The following is a 24,292-nucleotide window of genomic DNA, read 5'->3' on the forward strand; positions in this document are numbered from 1 at the left end:
CAAAATAAACTTTTGTCTCTCACCACCACCCTTAAGTTTTTCTCTACCTCACCCCAGGTAAGAGATCCACATCAGATTATTCGATAAAGTTTTATGACCGCAATTTGTGGGTTAGAAAAACTGCAGAAAAGCAGCAGTAGGAAGTCCCTAGCCACAGGGCACGTTTCATTAAAACATTTGAAGACGTCTAATAATTAATGTGTGACAAGAACATACCACACAAACCAATATTAATAGGTAGATTGAGAGTTTGGCCAGAACACCAGGTATCCTCAATCTGTCCAATGTCTTGGGATCTTGAATGGCTCCAGGCTCAATCCAGTGTGTCCGAGTGAGTGCACATTTTATGATTTCCTGTAATTGGTTTAAGCCAGGTAGTTTAACTACCATTATATCGATGAGTCGGTGATTCAGTTTGCCTTAATCACAAGTCTCTTTAAAGTGTCAATTTAGTGTACCACATAAGATTCCTCAGACTAAGCAACCGTCTTATTAGCACAGCAGAACACCAGAGGTTGCATGGACATACAATAATAATTTGTCCAAAGCGACGTCCAGTCGATCAGTCTAAGCAGGGGACAATCAGCTGTGCAGATCTTATTGTGGCTACATTGGGGCTTGAACCACCAACCTTCTGGGTCCCTGTCATGTATCCTAGCCACTAAGGAACAGGTTGCCCCAGGGTCACACTCTTTAATCCAGTGTAACTGTACTGAGGTCATGAACCTGGCTGACGTGACGACAACTTTCTTTTATATCTAATGTTGGTCAACTGAGAAACTGGTTCTCATTTGAAGTGACAAATTCACATAGCAGTTAGGTAATCCTAGCCAGGTATCACCTGATTTCCTCCTATCCCCCACTTGTCTAACCCCTATCTGGAAGCATGGGAAGGTGGGTGCATTTTTCTAATACTGTGACGCACACAAGGAAGACATTTTGAATCAGGTCATACCTGGCTAGGATCCAACCTGCAGGAATGCAAAATTAGCTAGAGACTAGAAGCTGTCTTGAATGAAAAGTTGTATTATCCAACTGCTATGTGAATTTGTCACTTCAAATGAGAACCAAATTCTCCAGTTGACCAACATTAGATGTGAAATAAAGAAAGTTGTCGTCTCATTAGCCAGGTTCATGGCCTAATGCAGTTAGGCTTACTGGGTTGACACGGATACAGTGTATCGCTGGGGCAGCCTGTGAAATCTTGAAATCATAAAACTGTGAAATCTTGAAATCATAAAACTGTGAAATCTTGAAATCATAAAACGAAAACCGGATGAAGCCTTCTGTCTCCTTGCTGGTAGCCATGTGCTGATTGGACACTGAAACTTTGCTTGACTGTAGAGCACCTAATGAGGATGGGCTCCCCTTATTAAGTCTGGTTCCTCCCAAGATTTCTTCCTATAAGGAGTTTCTTCTTTGCACTGACGATTTTGGCCTGCTTTGTTAAATTTCACCCGCAATTGTCCTCTTTGTAGGTGTAGGCAGATTAAACGTGCTTTTGTTGCTTACCACCAGGTGGCGCCAGATACTGTTTTTTTTCCTCGGAGCTAAACTTAAAAGCAAAACAATGGCTAATTGAAACTCGGCAATAGTTTATAAAAGTTACGCTTATAACTACGAAGTCATCATATTCGCTGAATTATTTTATATTAGGCTGAATGTCGTAGCGAATGTTGTGACGGCAGATTTGCAGCTGGATATGACATGTTTAAAAATACAGCTTGCAGCTAACTGCAAGGGTGTGTGGATATCAGTGAGCTGTAAAGTTTGGTTTCGAAATCAGCCGGACAGCGGAGCACCTGCTCGTGCGTCCTCAGTCGCTGTACCCACTTCCTCCTTACCCACATCCTCTCGACAGAGAATATCAGAGGGTGTCGGGGGCAGTGCGACGGCCTGCTCTCATTAGAATACCAACATAAAGACAAAAGCAGTTTTAAATGAAAATTAAGAAAACGAGAAAAAAAGTCGCATGCACATAATTGTGGATACGAGCGTAACCATAGTTGCAAGTGAGCTACATTATTTACCTTCACGCGCAGAAGGCAGGGTCAGTGAAGTAGAAAGGGCTCAGAGGCGGGGTCATGGTCGGTGGAGCGGCGACGGGCGGCGCTTACTGCATGTTTCCCCAACCCTCCTTCCAAACGCTGCAGGGCCAGTGGTCGAACTTGATCGCAGGCTGAGACCCGGAGAGGTTTACGCGACGGCGAACGCGTAACCGGCCAGAGGAGTAATCCCAGTAGCCTACTGACCGCTCACACGAAATAATTCTGTCAATTTGTTCCGAAGCCGCAGGTTACTTGAAGCTTTTTTTTTTTTTTGGCAAAAAGAGTTATGTCCCGACGTAAACTCGGTAGCCGACCGCAACACCTGAGCGCTATTCAAGGTAAGAAATCAGATGATCAGCGATAAATCTTTCAGATTTAGGCTGTTGTTGAAAGCTACTGTTTACCCCTACCAATTGCCTAACAAAGCCACTGTTTTGACGAGATAACAAAAAACAAGTTAGGCAATTTGTTCTCAATTTCACTTTCGCCACCATCTGTCTTCGTCCCTTGCTTTGTGCATAGGCTACACCTTGGCATTGGAATTGTACGGACTGTAGCCTAACATTACATGATATTTGAACGATTGTGTTATCATGATCATATACTCGGATCCTAGACTGTTTTGTGACAAAACTGCGCGTATGTCGTTAGATAAACTGAATATGTTTTGCACTTCCACTGCTAGTTGGGTACGAGACCTTATAGCCTGCGCGACACAACTTCCTTATGGTATCTTACCGGCATGTCAAGTTCTCCTCCGTCCTTGTCTTTTACTTCAGACGTATGTATGTGGCTGCGGCCGATTTAACATACTTTTGACAAGGCAGGATCGCTTGTTTGGAATGGGTCGTAGACCGCGTGGTCCCGAGGCTCGACCGTCTGACAGGAGGAGGGGGGAGAGGGGGGGCAGGAGGGATTTGATCAGTTTTACCCTCACTTAATCTACATTTGGTGGCCCGTACCTTTGCCTTGCTGTCCTCAATGATACTTTCATACATAGGTTACTCGTTATATTACATATTTTCATAGTCCATAGAATCAGCATATATATCTTAATTATGGCCGACTGATCTCCCTCACTACGTGTACGCTTGCTTGATAGTCACCTTGCTGGAAATGTTCTGAAACAAGACCGTTTTTTTCTTCTTCTTGAATCTAGCGTGCTTTGCCTGACCACAACCCTGGTCTCTCGGTAAAGTGTGCGACCGCGCCTTGCTCGTCTGTAATGCGCAAACAGCATGCAAGATAAAAACAGGAAAGGTGACATTTTTGAATAACCACTGGTGAAATCTTTCCTCTTCGGCACTGCCTGTACCTGTTCAGCTTTGATGACTTTGCTCGGGAAGGTGTAGTCTAGCTATCCAGTTCCGACGTTGCCAAGTTTTCTTGGCGAAAGCTACAGTTGTATTGGCGAAAGCTACAGTTGTATTGGCATGAGAATGGAACAGAAACGGTTGCGGTGTATACTTCTGTTTTATTTGTACTTTAATAGTTGGAATTACATTTCACGCCCCCCTGAACTCTTACTGTGGTGACACGGCAAAATTCGCACTCGTGTGCTCGGTGGCCTTTTTGCGCTGCTTTTGAGCTTCACCAAACGTCTGGTCCCGTTGTCACAGTTGGAAAACACGCCTACTTTCATAAAAATAAAAAAGATGGACATTCGTCAATCAAAAGCACAGTTTGGCTGGGAATACAGCACTTAATATCTACAATAATTTCTGGACGAAAACACATTTCAGTTAGGACTCCTGTTTTGTCTGTCATTCCCTTCCAGGTTATGTCTCCTTAATACCTCGTGTTTCTTTGGTAATGATTGCATACAATGTGTATGGGATGGACTGATTGGATGGTATGGTTTCTCTTCAAAGAAGCATGGTAGTCTGACACAACTGTGAATTTTTTCTGCTGTGTATGTGTGTGTGGGTTTCTGGATTCTCAGCGTGGTGTTTGTGTGTTTGTGAATATAATGATACCTATAGCTTGGCAACATAAGAGCCATCAAGTCTTAGCAAGAGGATCTGGCAGAGTGAGAGAGGAAGTGGTATGTGCTTTCTGACCAGACAAAGGCTTGACGCTGGCAACTTGAAAATGTGTCTCAGTTTAAGAGGGAAAGATTCGTGTGTGTGTGTGGTGTGTGTGTGTGTGTGTGTGTGTGTGTGTGTGTGTGTGTGTGTGTGTGTGTGTGTGTGGGAGCAGTTTTCTTTTTCCACAGACAATTTATTGAATGAAGGAACCAATAATGAGCAGGAAAGCAAGTGCATTTCGCTTGCTTTCTTGCTCTCTGTTCTCGTACAGTCTAACACGGCCTCTTGTTGTTTTTCGACTGACATTTTTCACAGTGCGCTTGTTTCTCCACCGCTCTCTATCAGATGATCCGGAGCCCAGTGACATCACCAGCTCACCGGCACGGGAGAGGACGGCGGCGGCGGCGGCGCCGGAGGTCAGGGGTCGCGACCTCCTCACCTGCGGGCCGTGCGGACAGGCCTTCCCGCTGGCCCACATCCTGGCCTTCATCCAGCACAAGCAGGGCGGCTGCGGCGTGGGGCGGTCCGCGCCCCGGGGCCACACCCCTCCCTCCCCGGCCAATCGCGCGCTGAGACGCAGCCCGTGCGCTACCCTTCGCGCGACGCCGGAAGCGGGATTCGTGGAGCTGAGGCGGGCGACGGACAGGGGCTGGGGGGAGGAGGCCCGCTCCAAGCCGGAGCCCCGTCGAGCAGGTGAGCGGAGGCTCTAATTAGCTTCTTCTTTTCTTTTTTTTAAAAAAATCTGTCCCCCCTCTTTTGCTTAACGAACTTCCCCCAGTCCGGCTCATTAGCCCCGCACTGCTGTGATCAGGGCGACGCTGCAAGGTAAAGACATGGCCACTAATTGTGCGGAAAGGATGGGCAGAGGTGTTTTTCTCTCCTTTTTTTCCCTCGGTGGCCCTTAGGGGGTGTCACACCCCCCCCCCCCCCCTCCCTGCGCACCTGAGCTCGTCTCCATCTCCTTGACTCTGTCTCTCAGGTGAAGTGTCCAGGTAAACACCACACTCTCAGGCCATTCCGCAAACCCTCCCCTGCTCTGTTTGTCAGTTAGAGGACTCTCAGTTTCTACCCTGGGGAACACTCACTCTAACATCCAGTGCGATGTTCTGTTTGTGCGTGTGTGTGTGTGTGCGTGCGTGCGTGTGTGTGTGTGTGCGTGTGTGTGTGTGCGTGTGCGTGTGCGTGTGCGTGTGCATGTTAAAATGTCTGTATGCATGTTTGTATTTGGTTATATGTGACTGTGTACATATACACATATAGGATTGTGAGAGTGTATGTTTATTGTGTGTTTTCTCTGTATAGATGTGTGGAAAGATTTTGTGTAGGTGTATGTGTATATTGCAGTTTTGTGATGTGCATGATGCAGTTGTGTGGAGATATATTTGTACAGTGCGGTTGTGTCTAAATGCATGTACAGTGTGGTTGAGTGTTTGTGTGTGCACACAGTACTGCTGTGTGTGTATAGTGCGGTTGTGTGTTGGAGTATGTATACAGTGTGGTTGTGTTTAGGTGTGTATATACAGTGGGGTTGTATGTAGGTGTATGTACACAGTGCGGTTGTGTGTAGGTATCTGTGTATATTGTAGGTGTGTGTATTCCATGTGGTTGTGTGTAGTTGTGTGTATACAGTGCGGTTGTATGTAGGTGTGTTTATACAGTGTGGTTATATGTAGGTGTGTGTATACAGTGTGTTTGTGTCTAGGTGTGTGTATACAGTGTGGTTGTGTCTAGGTGTGTGTATACAGTGTGGTTGTGTCTAGGTGTGTGTATACAGTGCGGTTGAGTGTAGGTGTATGTATACAGTGCTGTTGTATGTAGGTGTGTGTGTACACAGTGCATTTGTGAGTAGGTGTGTGTATAGTGCGGTTGTGTGTAGGTGTGTGTATACAGTGCGGTTGTGTGTACCTGTGTGTGTGTACAGTGCGGTTGTGTCTAGGTGTATGTATACAGTGTTGGTGTGTGTGTACAGTGCGCTTGTGTGTAGGTGTGTGTGTACAGTGCGGTTGTGTGTAGGTGTGTGTGTGTACAGTGCGGTTGTGTGTAGGTGTGTGTACAGTGCATTTCTGTGTAGGTGTATGTGTACAGTGCAGTGGTGTGTAGGTGTGTGTATACAGTGTGGTTGTGTCTAGGTATATGTATACAGTGTCGGTGTGTGTGTACAGTGTGGTTGTGTGTAGGTATCTGTATACAGTGTAGGTGTGTGTATTCCATGTGGTTGTGTGTAGGTGTGTGTATACAGTGTAGTTGTGTGTATGCAGTGTAGGTGTGTGGTTGTATCTAGGTGTATGTCTACAGTGTTCTTGTGTGTAGGTGTATGTATACATTGGTTGTGTGTAGGTGTGTGTATTTATTGTGGTTGTGTGTAGGTGTGTGTATACAGTGCGCTTGTGTGTAGGTGTGTGTACAGTGTGGTTGTGTGTAGGTGTGTGTACAGTGTGGTTGTGTGTAGGTGTGTGTGAACAGTGTGCTTGTGTGTAGGTGTGTGTGAACAGTGCGGTTGTGTGTAGGTGTGTGTACAGTGCGGTTGTGTGTAGGTGTGTGTGTACAGTGCGGTTGTGTGTAGGTGTGTGTGAACAGTGCGGTTGTGTGTAGGTGTGTGTGAACAGTGCGGTTGTGTGTAGGTGTGTGTGAACAGTGCGGTTGTGTGTAGGTGTGTGTGAACAGTGCGGTTGTGTGTAGGTGTGTGTGAACAGTGCGGTTGTGTGTAGGTGTGTGTGAACAGTGCGGTTGTGTGTAGGTGTGTGTGAACAGTGCGGTTGTGTGTAGGTGTGTGTGAACAGTGCGGTTGTGTGTAGGTGTGTGTGAACAGTGCGGTTGTGTGTAGGTGTGTGAACAGTGCGGTTGTGTGTAGGTGTGTGTACAGTGCGGTTGTGTGTAGGTGTGTGTGAACAGTGTGGTTGTGTGTAGGTGTGTGTGAACAGTGTGGTTGTGTGTAGGTGTGTGTGAACAGTGCGGTTGTGTGTAGGTGTGTGTGAACAATGCGGTTGTGTGTAGGTGTGTGTGAACAGTGCGGTTGTGTGTAGGTGTGTGTGAACAGTGCGGTTGTGTGTAGGTGTGTGTGAACAGTGCGGTTGTGTGTAGGTGTGTGTGAACAGTGCGGTTGTGTGTAGGTGTGTGTGAACAGTGCGGTTGTGTGTAGGTGTGTGTGAACAGTGCGGTTGTGTGTAGGTGTGTGTGAACAGTGCGGTTGTGTGTAGGTGTGTGAACAGTGCGGTTGTGTGTAGGTGTGTGTACAGTGCGGTTGTGTGTAGGTGTATGTATACAGTGCAGTTGTATGTAGGTGTGTGTGTACACAGTGCATTTGTGAGTAGGTGTGTGTGAACAATGTGGTTGTGTGTAGGTGTGTGTGAACAGTGCGGTTGTGTGTAGGTGTGTGTGAACAGTGCGGTTGTGTGTAGGTGTGTGTACAGTGTGGTTGTGTGTAGGTGTGTGTGAACAGTGTGGTTGTGTGTAGGTGTGTGTGAACAGTGTGGTTGTGTGTAGGTGTGTGTGAACAATGTGGTTGTGTGTAGGTGTGTGTGAACAGTGCGGTTGTGTGTAGGTGTGTGTGAACAGTGCGGTTGTGTGTAGGTGTGTGTGAACAGTGCGGTTGTGTGTAGGTGTGTGTGAACAGTGCCGTTGTGTGTAGGTGTGTGTGAACAGTGTGGTTGTGTGTAGGTGTGTGTGAACAGTGCGGTTGTGTGTAGGTGTGTGTGAACAGTGCGGTTGTGTGTAGGTGTGTGTGAACAGTGCGGTTGTGTGTAGGTGTGTGTGAACAGTGCGGTTGTGTGTAGGTGTGTGTGAACAGTGCGGTTGTGTGTAGGTGTGTGTGAACAGTGCGGTTGTGTGTAGGTGTGTGTGAACAGTGTGGTTGTGTGTAGGTGTGTGTGAACAGTGCGGTTGTGTGTAGGTGTGTGTGAACAGTGCGGTTGTGTGTAGGTGTGTGTGAACAGTGTGGTTGTGTGTAGGTGTGTGTGAACAGTGCGGTTGTGTGTAGGTGTGTGTGAACAGTGCGGTTGTGTGTAGGTGTGTGTATACAGTCAGCTGCTGCTATGGGTCATCCCTGTCTCCCCTCCGCTCAGGTGCCTGTGTTTCCTTGGCAAGTTGAGAAGTAAACACTTTTTTTTTTTTTCCCCAAGGTCCATGGCGTGGGGGTGAGGGTGAGGGTGGGTGGTTAGGGCACTGCCTCCACGCCAGCTGAGCACCAGACACAAGCAGCACACGGATACGGACTTCCTGTGTAGCAGCTCGAAGCACGCACACGTGATCTGTAGGCACAGCATGGCGTCTGTGTACATGATATGATTCATTCATTGTCCGTGCATACAAGATTTCTTGTACATGTATGCAGGGGAGAGCATACGTGCGCACGCATGCACACACACACACACACACACACACACACACACACACACACACACACACCCACGCATGCACACTTCCTTCCTTTCTGTTGAGCTCTGAGCACAGTGACCTCCTCACACCTCAGTTTCAGCCAGCCTCCCTCTGCTTGCCTGACTCTGCTCCATTTCAATGCTCTCAACAAGTGCCAAAGTGTGTGATACATTTTAGTTTTGAGCGCCTGCGTGTGTGTGTGTGTGTGTGTGTGTGTGTGTGTGTGTGTGTGTGTGTTTTGAGTCAAAGTTCTGACAAATCTTTAAACTTGGAAGTTTGAAAATGAAAATAGAAATTCTAAATAGATGACTCTCCTGGAGGTGTTGGCCCTTCAGAAATGAGTGTGACCGTCTCCTGCCGTTGAAACGGAGGCAGGGCGGCCTCGGAGGTGAATGTCTCTCCATCTGCTTCGGAGATGAGTTGGTGTGAGTGACTGTGCGCTGTGATGTTCAGGAGCAGAGTCAAAGTGAAAGAGCAGTTAGGGGTGTTTGTGAGTGTGAGTGTGTGTGTGTGCGCGTGTATGCGTGCATGCGTGCGTGTGATAGAGTGTTGGACACAGAATCACTAGGACAGTGATTGAGAGGGAGAGAACCCCAGAGAAACAAGAGTACAAGGCACCGCTAGCCTCACCGGGTAGAGGAGTATCTGATTCTCTCTCTCTCTCTCTCTCTCTCTCTCTCTCTCTCTCTCTCTCTCCCTCTCTAAGGCCACACTCCCTTTTGTTCTGTCTCTCCTCTGTCCTTTTCTCCTCTTTTCTCCTCTTTCCTTCCCAGCTGTGGAAAGGGTGAGCAATAATAGGGGGGACTATTATTCTCCTCTTGCCCCCCTCCCTTTCTCTCTCTCTCTCTCTCTCTCTCTCCCCTCCTCTGTCTTTCTCCTCCTCTTCTCCTCCCTCTCTCAGGCTGCTCTGATCCCGGGGGAGAGGAGACTCGTTAGCGCTCGCAGCCAATCTGCATTTTTAATTAGCGGTTATTGCCTCTGCTTAATATTCAAGTGCTACCCCGGGCCAAATGGGAATCCGTACAAAAAAAAAAAAAAAGAGAGGGAGAAAGAGTGAAAGAGAACCCGTCTGGGTATTGTATTTCACACTAGGACAGAGACACAAAGCCCCCCCTCAGGGAGAGGGGAGGGGTGAGGAGGAGTGCGAGTCGGAGGGGTTTAAAAAAAGATTGGGGGGGGGGGGGGTTTGGTGATGTTTCTCAACCTGCTTTGCGACAGTAGTAAATGTTTCTTATTTACATATAATTAATGTTTTTATTTTTTTATTTTATTTTTTATTCTACTTGCCTATCTTCCTGTCACCCGTCCATCCTTTAGGATATATTTTTCATCTTTTATTCTCTCCAGGCTGCATTAAATATTCCCGCTTTTTAATCTCCCCAGCCCACCCACCCCCCCCCCAACAAGAAAATAAAGAGGGATTTTGACTTCAAGAGATGTGAAAGAGGCTTATGCCATTCCCGCTTTGAACCTCTCCAAAAAAAAGGAAAATAATATATTTTTCCCCTCAATTTATTTAGCAATTTCGATTTCTGCGGAAAGAGCTCGTTTGTCGAGGGGGCTGACTCAGGCCTGATTTGCATAGGGCCTTCGTCTAATTAGCAATTTGCAGCTTTAATTGGCGAGTGGCTCTCGGAAAAAAGAGACAAAGCTAACAACGATTAGAAATCTCTGCGAACGTATTTCAACAACCATCCACTCCCTCCGTCGTCTTCCTCTCTTCGCCCAATCGCTCTTTGTTTTGGTTTCTTGGGGGGTGGGACATAACCACACCTGGGCGCTCCCTCGCCCCACCCCTACGGTCCAGGTATGTGATATGATTTGTTTGCGGAAAGTGTTTCCGGAATGTGCCTACTATCTTTTTATTTTATTTTAAATGGTTCCTTCTCACATTAGTGATTTTGTCCAAATCTGTGCTTCGCAGGGAAGCCTCTGTGTACAGTGTGATGTTATGAGTGCCGTCCTCCGCAGATCTCTCTGTTTTCACTGTCACCGCTCCTCACCGGAGCCACCACCCATGGCTGACCGTGTGCTTGAATTCTCTTTAAAATTATAATTGCATATTTAAATATTCAGTTTGACTTTAAATTAGACCGCTTATGGCTTCTGTGTCACTTCCTGCCATCATGACAGTGAAGCCCATTTCTTCTTTAAACCAAACCACGTTCCTCATCCTGTGTGTATTTCTGCGACGCCCAGTGATTTAACAATCCTTTCTTTCTCTCCCTTCTTATCCTTCTCACTTTGCTTTCTCCTTCCCTGTCTCTCCCTCTCTCCCTCCCTCTCCCTCTCTCCCTCCCTCTCCCTCTCCCTCTCCCTCTCCCTCCCTCTCTCTCTCCCCCAGTGGTGGAGGAGCCCGCCTGTTTCACCTGCCAGGTGTGTGAGGATGTGTTCCCCAGCGCCTGGTCCCTCCTGCAGCACGCCCAGCACAGCCACGACCTCAGCCTGTACCAGGAGGAGGGGCCGGACGAGCCGCCTCCGGGCCCCGCCGCCACCCTGCACCCCAGCCGCTTGAGCCGCACGCTGGCCTCCGCGTTCGGGCCCTCCGCCTTCCGCCCGTCCCGGCCCCGGGGCCCCGGCCCCGGCCCCGGCCCCGCCCCGTCGTCCGGCAGCCCCGGCCCCTGCCCGGACGCGGAGGCCTTCAACTTCTCCGTGCGCCTGCGGGAGCTGGCGGGCCCCGGGGCCACGCCCGCGGGGCCCCCGCCCGCGCTGTTCGGCTGCGAGCTGTGCGGCCAGGGCTTCCGCTCGCTGCGCAGCCTGTCCGCGCACCGCCGCACGCACGCCAGCGAGCGGCCGTACCGCTGCGGCCTGTGCGACCGCGCCTTCGCCCAGAGCGGCGAGCTGGCGCGCCACATGAGGACGCACCGCCGCGGGCCCGCCTGGGCCCCGCAGCCCGACGAGGGCCCCGAGGAGCTGGTCCTGAAGGCGCGGCTGTCCCAGGAGACGGCGGCCCAGGCGCCGCTGGGCGAGCGGGTGGAGGCGGGCGCCGGTAAGCTGGACCTCTCCAAGCGCGCGCCGGGCCCCGGGCTCATCCTGCTGTCCGGCGGAGAGGCCCTGGGGGGCCGGGGGCTGCTGCGCCTCTTCCACCCGCCGGGGGAGGGCCCCGCGGAGCCCCAACAGCCCTCCCCCTGCGGCAGCCCCTCAGACGGCTCGCTGGACAGCGGCGAGACCGGCGCCAGCGGGGAGAGCGGCATTGCCAGCGGAGACTGCACCCCCAAACGCCTGGAGCGGGAGGGCGAGCGGGAGGGCGAGCCGGAGGGGGAGCCGGAGGGGGAGCGGGAGGGAGAGCGGGAGTGGGAGCCCGGGCCCGGAGAGCCCCTGCCGGAGTGGCAGCGGGACGGCGAACAGAAGCGAGGAGGAGGAGGAGGAGGAGGAGGAGGAGGAGGGATAGCCGGGCGGAAGAAGAGGGAGGAGGCCTGCGAGTTCTGCGGCAAGCGCTTCCGCAACAGCAGCAACCTGACGGTGCACCGGCGCAGTCACACGGGCGAGCGGCCGTACCGCTGCGGGCTCTGCAGCTACGCCTGCGCCCAGAGCAGCAAGCTCACGCGCCACATGAAGACGCACGGGGCGCGCGGCTCCCGGCCCGCCTACCTCTGCCAGCTGTGCCACGTGCCCTTCACCGTGTACGCCACGCTGGAGAAGCACCTGAAGAAGGCCCACGGCCTCAGCCACGCCGACGCCGGGGCCTTCGGCCGCCCGGACGCCCCGGAGGACCGCCTCGCCCCGGACGACCGCCTCGCCCCGGACGACCGCCTCGCCCCGGACGACCGCCTCGCCACGGACGACCGCCTCGCCCCGGACGACCGCCTCGCCCCGGAGACGGAGGCCGAACGGGACCCCGAGGCCGAGCGGGACCCCCAGGCCGACGCCGACCCTGAGACCACGGCCGACCCGGACGGGGGCCAGGACAGCGCTCCTCCTGCCCCCGCCGAGGCTGCCACTGAGGTCAGCCTGGCCTCGGCCTAAACCGCGGCGCGCCCCGCTCGAAACACGGCAGCCCCGCGTGACACCGCGTGTAGAGCGCCCCCGCTGGGTACGCAGGGGGTGCAGCTTAACCGGCACAGAAAGTTAAAGCAATATGTTTATCAGCCCCAGTGCACAGTGTCCCCGCCTCTGATGGTAGACTCTCTCTCTCTCTCTCTCTCTCTCTCTCTCTCTGAAAAAGAAAAGCACTTCACTTTGGAGCAAGGCAAGGTGGCTGCCGGCGACTACATTACCCACCCATAGCAATACCGCCAACGGCTCCACTGCCCCTGCACTGATCAGGACATAGTCGTGCTCACTGGTAGACACCGGCCTTCACCAAAAGAGCCACGCCGGGGTGTCCCCTGACTCGGGGCACTTATCGGAGTGGGTGGAGGATGAGTCATTGTCACGCTTATTTTGGTCCGGAAATGCGACCCCTGGTTTCCCCATCATCAGCCAACATGAGATTATTACATTGCTGGAGATTAGGCATGATGTGCCATTTTGTGGGGGAGGGTGGGTTCTTGAACTGAGGGGAGGTCACTGACCCAGGTTGCTTCAAGATGGCAAACCACCCCCCCCCCCCAGCCCCCACCCAGCCCCCCCAGCCCCCAACTTGTATGTGGTTCTTAAATAAATGAAAGGACTCGAATGTGACCGATAAAGACTGAACTGTTGTGTTGGAATCTGAAAGGTTTGTTTGGATGTCCCGTGGCCCAGGGGAAAGGCTCTGTACAATCACACCCCTTGTCCTTTAAGTAGGAGGTTTACAAGTACCACTGCTCCCTCTGGGTACCGGAAAGGCACATTCCTAATATTAATGTTGTGTTTGTGTTGCATTTAGATTTCTTACCCCTCGCGACTTCTGAAGTCGGGCCTATTTCATTGCCTTCTATGCATTTGGGAAGAAGAATACTGTGTGTACTATCTGCTAAAACAAACAAAAAACGGGTGTTTTTTTAGTTTTTTTTTTACATCATTTATAGAGTTTTATAAATAGATATATGTGCTTAACTGCTTGAACTCTTATGCATGATTTGCCAACAGGAATATTATGTTAGAATTATTAGTACTTATTTATGGACGCTGCATGGGAGTACTTAATACTGAACCTGGCTATGATGGCGTGTGGGGGGTGTGGGGGGGGGGAGTGTGGGGGGGTGGTGTTGTAACCTGTGAACTTGCTGGCCAACTGGCTGAGCGCTTGTCTGTCTGTCTGTCACTGTGCACATGCAGGGAAACATTTATGTTTTTTGTTTTTTTTATTATTATTATTATTATTATTATTATTATTACTGTAATATGATTCTTATAATGTTATTGCTGACAATGGGACTGTTTGGTTTTGGTCAAGATTGAAAATTCCTGTGGGACAACTAAAGCAAGAAAGATGCAAATGAATAAATGTGACAGGTTTAAGGATCAAACGATTTATATTTCTTCAGGGATCACTTGGTTATGGGTCGTAGGTGGTGAATGAAAAATAAAGTTAGTTGGTGGCGGTAGAGCTGGAGGTTGCTTGTGAATCAGTCCTCTCTCTGTTTTTGTCTTTGTCCCAGAAAGCTCCCGTGTGTTGTGTCTTCCTCATTGTATCTGGTTGGCCTGAAGGAGCGCCCCCCCCCCCCTCCCGTGTTGTTAAGGACACGAGGAGGATTAAAGAGGAGCTGAGGGTGGGGAGGGTATCGGCGGCGATGGTGGCAACGGCGCGTCACGCAGGACTGGAATGGGGAGACGCGTCCCGGCTTGTTTTTAAGCTTGTTCCGAGAGGACATTAGCATCGGTAGTCATGCGTGTTTACTTGCGGGCTACAATTATCTCTGAGTTATTAATTTTTAATGTCTCTACCCTGTCAGAAGAACTCTCTTTTCAGAGCTCAGAACCCCCCCCCCCCCCCCCCCATGACCCTATTTTGTGTTCTTCCTCAGAGAGTCTGTGGGCAGTGTGGACCTCTTGTGGATGCTGTGTGTGTGTGTGTGTGTGTGCGCGTGAACATGTGGAGCTCAGGAGTAACTGAATGGGGAATCTTGGTCATGGGTAAATGTTAACGTGTGTGTGATTGTGTGTGTGTGTATATGTTTGTGGGGGGTGCAGAAGGGGGGGGCAGGAAGGAGGGGGCGGGGGGGCGCATAATTGGGGACTCCATTGTAGGGGAATACAAAACCCTGCGCCAGCATCTCTGGACTGGCCCCGCCCCCGCTAATGAGTTTGCAGCTCTGTGATCCTGATAGCTCGTTAACAGCAGGCTCATTTAATGAGCTTTCAACAAGGTGGGGGTGAGAAGACCATATGTAATCTACCCCCCCCCCCCCCCCCCCCCAGTGACACAATCCCTCATTATCATCATGTTAGAGAAAATTTAACAATTCAAGTAAGAATAATTTTTCTATCCACCCATCTATTTCTGAGAGCAAATGAAATGTAGTTGGTTTGGTTTCAATGCAGGCATGCAGAACTCTTCAGAAGAATTTGGACAAATATGGGTATAACCACCCCCCATATTTCAGACTGCATGCAGCGCCATTTGGTGTCCGTGCAGGGTCCAATTATGTAAGGTAACACGATATTGAATGCTATAGCCTTGGGCAGGTGGATACGGTCCCTGGTGCCCTTTGTCTCTCCCTCTCAGTTTCCACACCTCCGTGGCACTTCCCGGGCCAGTGGCATTCACGCGGGGGACCAATCACGGCGCGGCCCTCGTCACAGAGAACGCCCTCGCCATCCCCTCCCCCCCCCTCCCCTCAGTGACATGGTCCGCTGACCGTGCCGCGCTGCGATCGCTGACCGTCAGGTTAAAGCGGCCCCGTCGCATCTTCACAGCCTCCCCGTTGGCCTGGACCGCGGGGCACAGTGACCTTGCAGTTTGCCAGGAGTCCGTGTCACAAAGTAACCCCAAAGCTGTGCTGCTGCGTCCACTCCTCCCTGCCCTGTCCTCAAAAGATAGAATGAGAGGGATGGAATGATGCTGTGTTGGGGCGAGACGATCCCCCCTCCTTTCCCCTGCCCACATGCCTCCAGGAACCCTGCAATGAAATCTGAACCCCTGAATCCACACCCCCTTATTTTCAATGTGCATCATCCAAGCGCTGAGATTCCTTTAGCACTGTGGACTCGCCTTTCCTACTGCCAATGCAAACGGCAGCTGTTGACCCTGCCAGGGTGTGACACTTAATGACACCAAGAGACAATGTAGAAGGCCAGATATTTCACCCAATGGAATAATGCTCTCGGCTATAAGAATAGCCGTAAATTGACAGCGTTGTTTTGGAATGGAGCAGAAAGAGGGGTTATTAGAATCCATCCATTTGCCACCATTTTGCATGCCACACATTCATGGTATGAAGGTCTTGTAGGTCTTGTTCATAGAATTCACAGCAGAGCCATTACACAGGGACCCAGTCGTGTCCTGTTCTGTTTGTCTGTGACTGCAAGGTGAAGGAAAACCTTGAAAACACCACAAAAATAGAAACATCAAAATTGACAAACAGGAAGGGGCAAATGAAGGCATTATTGCACCAGTATCCTGTGTGTAGCTGGTTATTATATCTGCCATGTGTTGATATGCTAACCCTTTAAGGTGTGAGATCACGTGACAAGAATCACGTGATTAGTATCTTCTTAACTGAACATTCTAATGCTGATGTAACAAACATAACTGCCAATTGAAAGCAACGTGAATTTTGCAAAGATATTAAAATAAAAAAAACCTACTCTTCGAAGGGTTAATGATATTTGCATAAAAGAGCATTTGTTTACATTGAGATGAGTCTCGCTGACCATTCCCGTGGTGAAATGGACTCACTCACAGACCAGGCCCTTCCCCCCACGAGGTCCCTGATGCTGACCCAACCTGACGGTTTCACACCTGGTGACCTCTTGCACCTGGGTGACCTCCCACACTGAACCCACATAGTGGTTCAACTGACCCGCTGTCCATCATAGGTCAGTGAAAAGCACCTGGCTACACAGGGACTCGGAAAACCAGCCTGTCAAGCAGGCCCCTGGGACTGTATGGACACCTATAACCTGCCCAGAGGGCTAAACTGTTCCATGGGGGAAGGGAAATGATCATATGCACATCAACCGCTGCTGAGAACGCCCTAAGTAATTCTGTGCATGAAACGCGGCTGTTTAAACAGTACTACTGACCCCATTCTCCACGCAACAAATGAGACGAAACACATACAAATGACAGCCAATTTGGCCCAATAACGATTTGATAGTTCTGCCTGACGGATGCATGCATTTTTGAAGATAATGCATATCTTTTATTTTTCATTTATTCCTATTTATTTTTCTTAAGGTTGTTTTGCATTCGTATGCTCACGGATTGAATGTCGTCATGAGCAGTGAATCGAATCCGGAGATGAATCAGACGGAGAGAGAAAACGGGTGCAAGGGTCAGGTTCTCTCTCTGTCAGGTTCTTTCTCTCCTGCGCACCTCGCTGACCTCAGAACCCATTGTGAGCGCGTGAGATCTCCGAGAACAGCCTCGTGCACCGCCAGGTCCGCGGGTTTCGCTCTCCGCTCTGGGAACCTGGGCGCGCTAATTGAGCGTTGATGAACGGGTTCATCTTTCGCAAGGGTCGTGGGATCAGAAGGACCACAGAAGGCTCGGGGGTGTCGGAATGATCAGGGCGGGTCAACAACCTTTTTTTTTTTTTTTAACCAGCGAGTAGTTTCGAATATAATCTAGTCCACAAAGACCCATGTAGAGAATAGGGAATAGACCTTCAATCAGTGCCATTATTCCCATGTGATTATTTTATTTTCGCTTGCTTGTTTATTTAGAATAACAACTGAGTTGAAGGTTAACAGTTATTACTGGTTTATGTCAGTTTTGGTTAACCAAACACATTTCTTTTATTTTTTAATACACAAGGTTCAGTTTCAAATATTTCCCACAAGAAATCCTCTATTATTTACAAAAACTCAATATAGAGTAGGCCTATAGGATAACTTAATTATCTCGACTGCTTGTTTTTGTTTAACAATTTTGTTTTGTTTGTTTTAATAACGTACCGGTTTTATCTAGTGCAGCCTGTTCGTGTTAGCTGTTTTTTTTCCTAAATTTAATAAAAGCCTAGCTTAATCTGTATTTTATTTTATCATTATAATTAGGCAACAACAACGCTGCGTGGTTTTACACGCTGGTCTAGAGTTGCTTCCGGCTCCAAGTAATGAAATTAATTTTGACTGAAAGGCTCTGCCATGGAGATGTATTGTCATCTAGTGGTGAAGGATTGGTAATGCACTTTAAATATTCTCTCAAATAAAACGGCCCTCTGATTCGCCCAAGAGAATGTCCCGGTTTACATTTATGAATGTGAAAACATGATCAATTATTGCAGTTTATGATTAATTACTGGGTCAATGTATTTATGACGTCTTGTTTGAACCACAAATATGTATGTAGCCTAATTTACTACTGGACCAAACATGCATTTTTAAATCTAGCCTACATAGGCTATTCACTCATATTATTATGTTCTAGGTGAAAATGTTTTTGTTTTGACTTCCTGTCCTGCCGTTGGCCAAGTGATCAATTTTGCGTTCTGTATCTCCGTCGAGTTAAATATGTAAGCTATATAATTTTAAAGTTAACTTAAGTTGCTTTTTCTTCGAGTAGCCTTGTCGAATTCCAATAAACAGTGAATAAGCATTGCTGATCAAAGACTTAGCGTGACAGGCTGTTATTACCCTGACTGTTTAACACGTCGTACCCCGAGGCTTCGCATATTTCTGCGCCTGGTCCGAGCTAGGAGGCGCCCCGATAACTCTTCCTGGGGGGGTGTGTCAGCTTTACTTAAATACCGGGCTTATCCGTTACGCTCAGCACCGGACTGAGGTCTTGATAGTCTGCAGCTCAGTAATCACGTTTCTCCCTTGCACGAACGACACCAATAACTGCCGCGATGAACGGTGATCAGAATATACCTGGCTCTGTTGCCAACCCCTTGAAGTTCCGGGACCAGGACTACGAATCTCTTCGCAGTGCTTGTTTGGAGTCGAAGTCGCTCTTCTCCGACCCGGAGTTCTTAGCGGACGGCAACTCCATCGGTATGCCTGCTGACCCGGACCCAAGCCTAGCCGTGAAGTGGCTACGGCCCAAGGTACTGTTTTTAAGCAGACTTCGTCGTATTCATATCACCATCTTAAATTATTAAATTAAAATTATTGATTGCCTCACAAAACTCCTTTAATATGTATATAGTGGGAGAGTTTGGATCACCAGGATTTAAATTGATTTGGTCTAGTTGGATTTCTCTGATTACATCTGTAAAAAACGTAATAATCCGATTATTTAAACAAAGATGCTAAGAGTTTACCTTGCTATTACGGGTAGCAAAGGAATCGTGCAGTGTTTTTTTTTCTTTAATTGATTTGGGTAATTCGTTGTGATATTGATTACGCTGTGCAAAATAGTTATTTAGCAAATTCATTGTCCTATATTAACTAATGATCTGTGTTAATGGCTCCGTGATCATCGCAGCAGTACTTTGGTTCGGTTCCACCCTTCCCAGGTGTTCAGTAACAGAAAGAGTATCCATGCAGGTGAACAAACGCCCTGCGAAGTAGTGTTCAGACGACGTCTAACAGTCCAAGCAACAGGAACAAACCTAAATGAAACTATTAGATAATAAAAAAAAGTGCTTTGTCCTTTTGACTTCCAGAAGTTCAAAATGAACAAAAGGTACATTTAGTTTTTTCACCAAGAAATCCTCATCTGGATCATCTTACACACTGTACCTTGAAATGAGTTAATTAAAATTCCTTAGTCTGGTTAAAACTACAGTGCCACACCTAGGTTTGGATCCCAGAACTTTCTGTCTGCCTGTTCCCCTATCCTGTAGCATTGATTTTGCTGCTGTCACAAAAAGGGACAAAGAAAAAAGAATGTATTATCATGTTACTATTATAAGCATTAAGAACTACCCATCATCCGTGTGTTTAAACTGCTGTTGAGCTGCTTTTTCTCCTGCGCGGAGAGGAGGAAGAGCGACGTAAATAAATAAATATTGTGAAAGAGTGATGTTGGCCCTCTCTGCTGTCCTCGCCTCTCGGTTCTGCAGGACATCAACTCCGCCGCCGTGTTCATCGAAGGCACTACGGGCACCACGGACATCTGCCAGGGCCAGCTGGGTGAGCCTGACCCCTCTGCCCCCCCCCCCCCCCCCCTCTTCTCAGGAGGCATCTTGGGATAGATAGATAGATACCCTGAAAGGGAAAACTGGGCCACGCAGGAGGAGGTCTACAACAAGGCACCCTCCTGGTCCCAATCGTCCCGTTCCTGCCCCGGCTGATCGTGGATTACATCATCCGCTGGCTCTATGTCAACCCATAGCTGTGAATTTCTTTGATTGCACAACAGTGGGATTTGAACCTAGAACCTTGTGGTTGCTGTTGGCCAAATCAGTATGACACACTGACGCCTCCACCGTGCATCGTTCTCAGTACCCCAGCATACACCTGATAGGGGCGTTGCCAAATGTTCGGCAGATGATGACATCACTGCCAACAGCCGGTTTGGGGGTTCACAGTGGACAGAACCAGTGCGCTGTTCAGCCCGGGTCAGTTTGAAGGGTTTTGTGTTGTGTGTTTCTGTTTGTGAGGACGCTGACGCAGCAGGAGAGGGAGACCGAGAAAGAGAACGCAATGTGCATTGGGGGAGCCAGCTGGCACTCTTTGAGTCAGGACACATGCGCACACACACACACACACACACACGGACGCACACACACACACACACACACACACAGACACACAGACACATAGACACACACACACACACGCACGCACACACACGGACACACGGACGCACACACACACAGACACACACACACACACACACACGGGGACACACACACACACACAAACACACACACACACAGACACACACACACACTCACACACACAAACAGACACACACACACACACAGACACACACACACACACACAGACACACACACACACACACACACACACACTCACACACACAAACAGACACACACACACACAGACACACACACACACACACACACGGACACACACACACACACAAACACACACGGACACACACACAGACACACACAGACAGACACACACACACACACACACACATTTAGTCATGTCACAAAAATGTCAAAGCTCCTAAAAATGGCCATTTAGACCAGCGGAGCAGATGTTTGCTGTTGGGGAAAATAATATTGTGCCCCCCGCGTGTATTTAAAAGTATGTGTTCAAAGGAGGTTGTTGCACAACACGAAGCCCTGCAGGCTGAGAATGCTCTGTCCTCGGAGTGATTATGCCTCTGTCTGTTACCCTTGAACATTTTCAGTAAAGGTCAGCCGCGTTGTGACCCAGCGTGATCACTTAACTGTCTCTTCCCCCCCTGCAGGAGACTGCTGGCTCCTGGCCGCACTGTCCTGCCTTACCTTGCATCCCACTCTGTTCGCAAAGGTGGTACCACCCAATCAGAGCCTGGATGAACCCTATGCTGGAATCTACCACTTCCGGGTAAAATTGTGGGCGGGGGGGTCTTGATTGACGTCTTGATTGTATGATTGAATGTCATATCTTGGATTCACACATTGCTTGTTCTACGTTATTTTGACACATGACATAGTGACTACAAACAGTGGTTCCAAAACTCGGTCCTGGGACATCCCACTGTGTATGATGGTTTTCATTCCAACCACAATTGAACATCCCCAAATAGTTTTCATGTTTAGAAGGATTATTTTCCCTCTTAAGCCACATTATGTCAGAAATAGCTTGCAGGCCACAAAAAATAAAAGTCCACATATTGTGTTCATATTGTGCGTACTGTGCTGTATACATAAAAAATATACATAAAAAGAGGAAACAAAATTCCTACAGCACTTTTGTATGATTACCATTACATTACATTAATGGTATTTGGCAGACGCTGTTATCCTGAGTGATGCACAGTTGATTAGACTAAGCAGGAGACAATCCTCCCCTGGAGCAGTGCAGGGTTAAGGGCCTTGCTTAAGGGCCCAACAGCAGTGTGGATCTTATGGTGGCTACACTGGGGATCGAACCACTGACCTTGCGTGTCCCAGGCATGTACCTCAACCACTACGCTACAGGCCGCCCTGTACCATAGTCAGGTGTCGGTGTGCCTGTAAAGGGGAGGGAGAGGGGAGTGTGCAGACAAGACCGCAGCACAGAAGTGGAGGAGGACAGATGAGATGAGAGAAGGATTAGAAAAGGGAGGATGAGAGAGAGGGGAGAATGCGAGAGAGAGGAGGATGAGACACCAGATTTACGGCCCTCCGGAGCAGCTGCTTAATTACCCTGTGGAATTTACGGCTTTCGTCAGCGTTAATGAGTGGGGCTCTTCGTTAGCTCCCTGACCCCCGACCCCTGACCCCTGACCCCGTCCACCAGCTGGCACCGACTCCTGCCCCACCCCTCATCTATAGGTAGCGTGGTGGTTAAGGTACACCTACGGACTCGGACCCGTAAAGTCGGTGGTTCTAATCCCCGGTGTAGCCACCATGAGCCGTTGGGCCCTCGAGCAAGCATTTAACACAGACATACGCCAGCACGCTAGCTTTATTTGCTGGCTATTTTATACCTTTTAGTTAGCTAGCTAGCTAGCAAGTTAACCAGAGCTACATACAAGGCTAATTAGCTAATCTAATTTAAGTGCCCGTAATGAATACACAGGTAGTTTTTCCTGAATGTATTTTTTAACAAATACATATATGTAGCTACGTTACTGAGCTAGCTAGTTTGCAAAAGCAGCCGCTATTAATTCTCTCTTTCCAAAATGTCTGCCTCCCGGGCATCACTGAGGGAAGGACAATACCTCGGGCTCCCTTCTCCCTCCTCTGTCTGACAGCTTAATTGGCCGTATCACAGGCACCTCTCTCTAACATGACCTGAGCATTTCATTCATGAAATATCTTATTTATCAAATTTGTTCTGAACAGCTAGAATAGATTATTTAAATGTTCAATATTTAATTATTATTAAATATGTTGATTAGTTTGAATATTCTGTTATTATAGTTGGCATACTAACAGCCTGGCTGCGTCTAGCCAATCTGTACATTTACTGGCCCTAAAGTAGAAAATAGAAAGTTCAGAAGGTATAAGTCCACCCCAGTATTTTCTTCCAACCACCTGGGTTTGCTAATAAGTACAATTCTTCAGTCAAGGGGTAGAGTTCATTAGTGAAATCGGCTGGCTGAGTTCATGGAGGAAGAAACACGTGGCACACATCTGTGTTCAGGTCATTTACTTCAGACTTGTACAGGGGTTAGAAACCCAGGTCCCTGGAGAGCCGCAGGGTGTGCTGGCTTTTATTTACATCTTAAAATAAGCAACCGATTCAGCCCTAAGAAACAATTGCTCAATTAAATTTGGACTAACAACAAAAGCCAGCATACCCTGCAGCTCTCCAGGACCAGGGTTGCCAAACCCCTGTACTAGTATATGTTTTACCCTATATGAGAGCATTTATATACATCTTTGTGTGAAATGATTGTAATGCAACGCAGAGACGTCTAAATTCTGTATCGCGTCATTCATTCCTACGCACATATTTTACAAGCTTCGTTGACTTTTCCCAGTTCCCAGTCGTACCTGTAGGAAACAGGGGCGGCCTGTAGCGTAGTGGTTAAGGTGCATGACTGGGACCTGCAAGGTCGGCGGTTTGATCCCCGGTGTAGCCACCATGAGATACGCACAGCCGTTGGGCCCTTGAGCAAGGCCCTTAACCCTGCATTGCTCCAGGGGAGGATTGTGTCCTGCTTAGTTTAAGTCGCAGTCGCTCTGGATAAGAGCGTCTGCCAAATGCCAATAATGTAATGAAACATAAGCACTGAAACACTGGCACAAGAAGTACCCCATGGGCCATAAATGTGTTTATCAGCAGAGCTCGATCCCAGGCTCCAGACCACAGGAAACACTGTGGTGGCTTTGCGTCCCTATATTGGCTCTCGCGGCAGGCAGTCACCACTGGTACGGCCAAGATTAGATTATGGGGCGAGGGTGCACCATTACATTACATTAATGTCATTTGGCTGACGCTCTTATCCAGAGCGACATGCAGTTGATTAGACTAAGCAGGAGACAATCCTTGCTCAAGGGCCCAACGGCTGTGCAGATCTTATTGTGGCTACACCGGGATTGAACCACCGATCTTGCAGGTCCCAGTCATTTACCTTAATCACTACGCTGCAGGCCGCTCTACCCCACTGAACAAAACGCACCACTGAACAGAACCCTAGTGCTTTAGCTGGACACTGTCGCAGATGACATAGATCCACACAGACGTTCAGGTGTGAGGTCACCGATAAAAATGGTATACAGTCCACTGTCGGAAACGCAACTCACACCTGATTTAATGACACAGCCGATTAAACCTCCAAAAATGCCCTTGATTCATTAAATCGGGTGCATGAGTTCCTTCTTCAAAAACCGTCTGGCAAGTGGGTCCTTAGGACTGCAGGTGAGAAGCACGGGTGTACACTACAGTGCTGGACAATTACATGAGTCCTGAAACAGGTGGTGGAATTACAGTGTAAGTGTAGGTATTTACGAGGGGTGTTGGTGTGACAGATACTGATAATGGGTTTGAGAAAAGGGGGAATTTATGACCAGGAATGTGAAATTAAAACCCTTGGGAAAACATCAATACCCATCAGACAGCCCCAGAGAGAGGGTGAGGCACCACTTTGAGTTATGAATCAGGCGAGTTCCTCAGCTGTGGGGTATTTGCTCAGGCCCTCCCCGGTGAAAGCACACGTGGCTTAACTTCACACAACAATAGGCCCGTTCTGAGTCTCTGTCAAGGGTTCTGGGAGTCTGGGCATGTTCCCTGTCCCTCTGGGATACGAACACACCC

At 48.9% G+C, this 24,292-nt stretch overlaps 2 protein-coding genes across 2 annotated transcripts in view; both read left to right on the forward strand.

Moving 5' to 3' along the window:
- Positions 1–1,676: 1,676 nt before the first annotated feature.
- Positions 1,677–13,543, forward strand: znf296 (zinc finger protein 296). Its single transcript, XM_061217740.1, has 3 exons — positions 1,677–2,386; positions 4,421–4,768; positions 10,794–13,543. Exons 1-3 carry the CDS (start codon positions 2,335–2,337, stop codon positions 12,413–12,415), a joined length of 2,022 nt encoding a protein of 673 aa, XP_061073724.1. The 5' UTR covers positions 1,677–2,334; the 3' UTR covers positions 12,416–13,543.
- Positions 13,544–18,236: 4,693 nt separating this feature from the next.
- The window catches only part of capn12 (calpain 12), a 21,505-nt gene continuing 15,449 nt past the window's right edge, over positions 18,237–24,292 (forward strand). The window contains exons 1-3 of the mRNA XM_061217910.1: positions 18,237–18,525; positions 19,486–19,555; positions 20,811–20,929. Coding sequence (XP_061073894.1) covers positions 18,328–18,525; positions 19,486–19,555; positions 20,811–20,929 — 387 coding nt within the window. The 5' untranslated portion in view covers positions 18,237–18,327. The remainder of the gene's footprint in view (positions 18,526–19,485; positions 19,556–20,810; positions 20,930–24,292) is intronic.

This window comes from Conger conger, chromosome 13 (assembly GCF_963514075.1).
Source record: "Conger conger chromosome 13, fConCon1.1, whole genome shotgun sequence".
Taxonomy (NCBI): domain Eukaryota; kingdom Metazoa; phylum Chordata; class Actinopteri; order Anguilliformes; family Congridae; genus Conger; species Conger conger.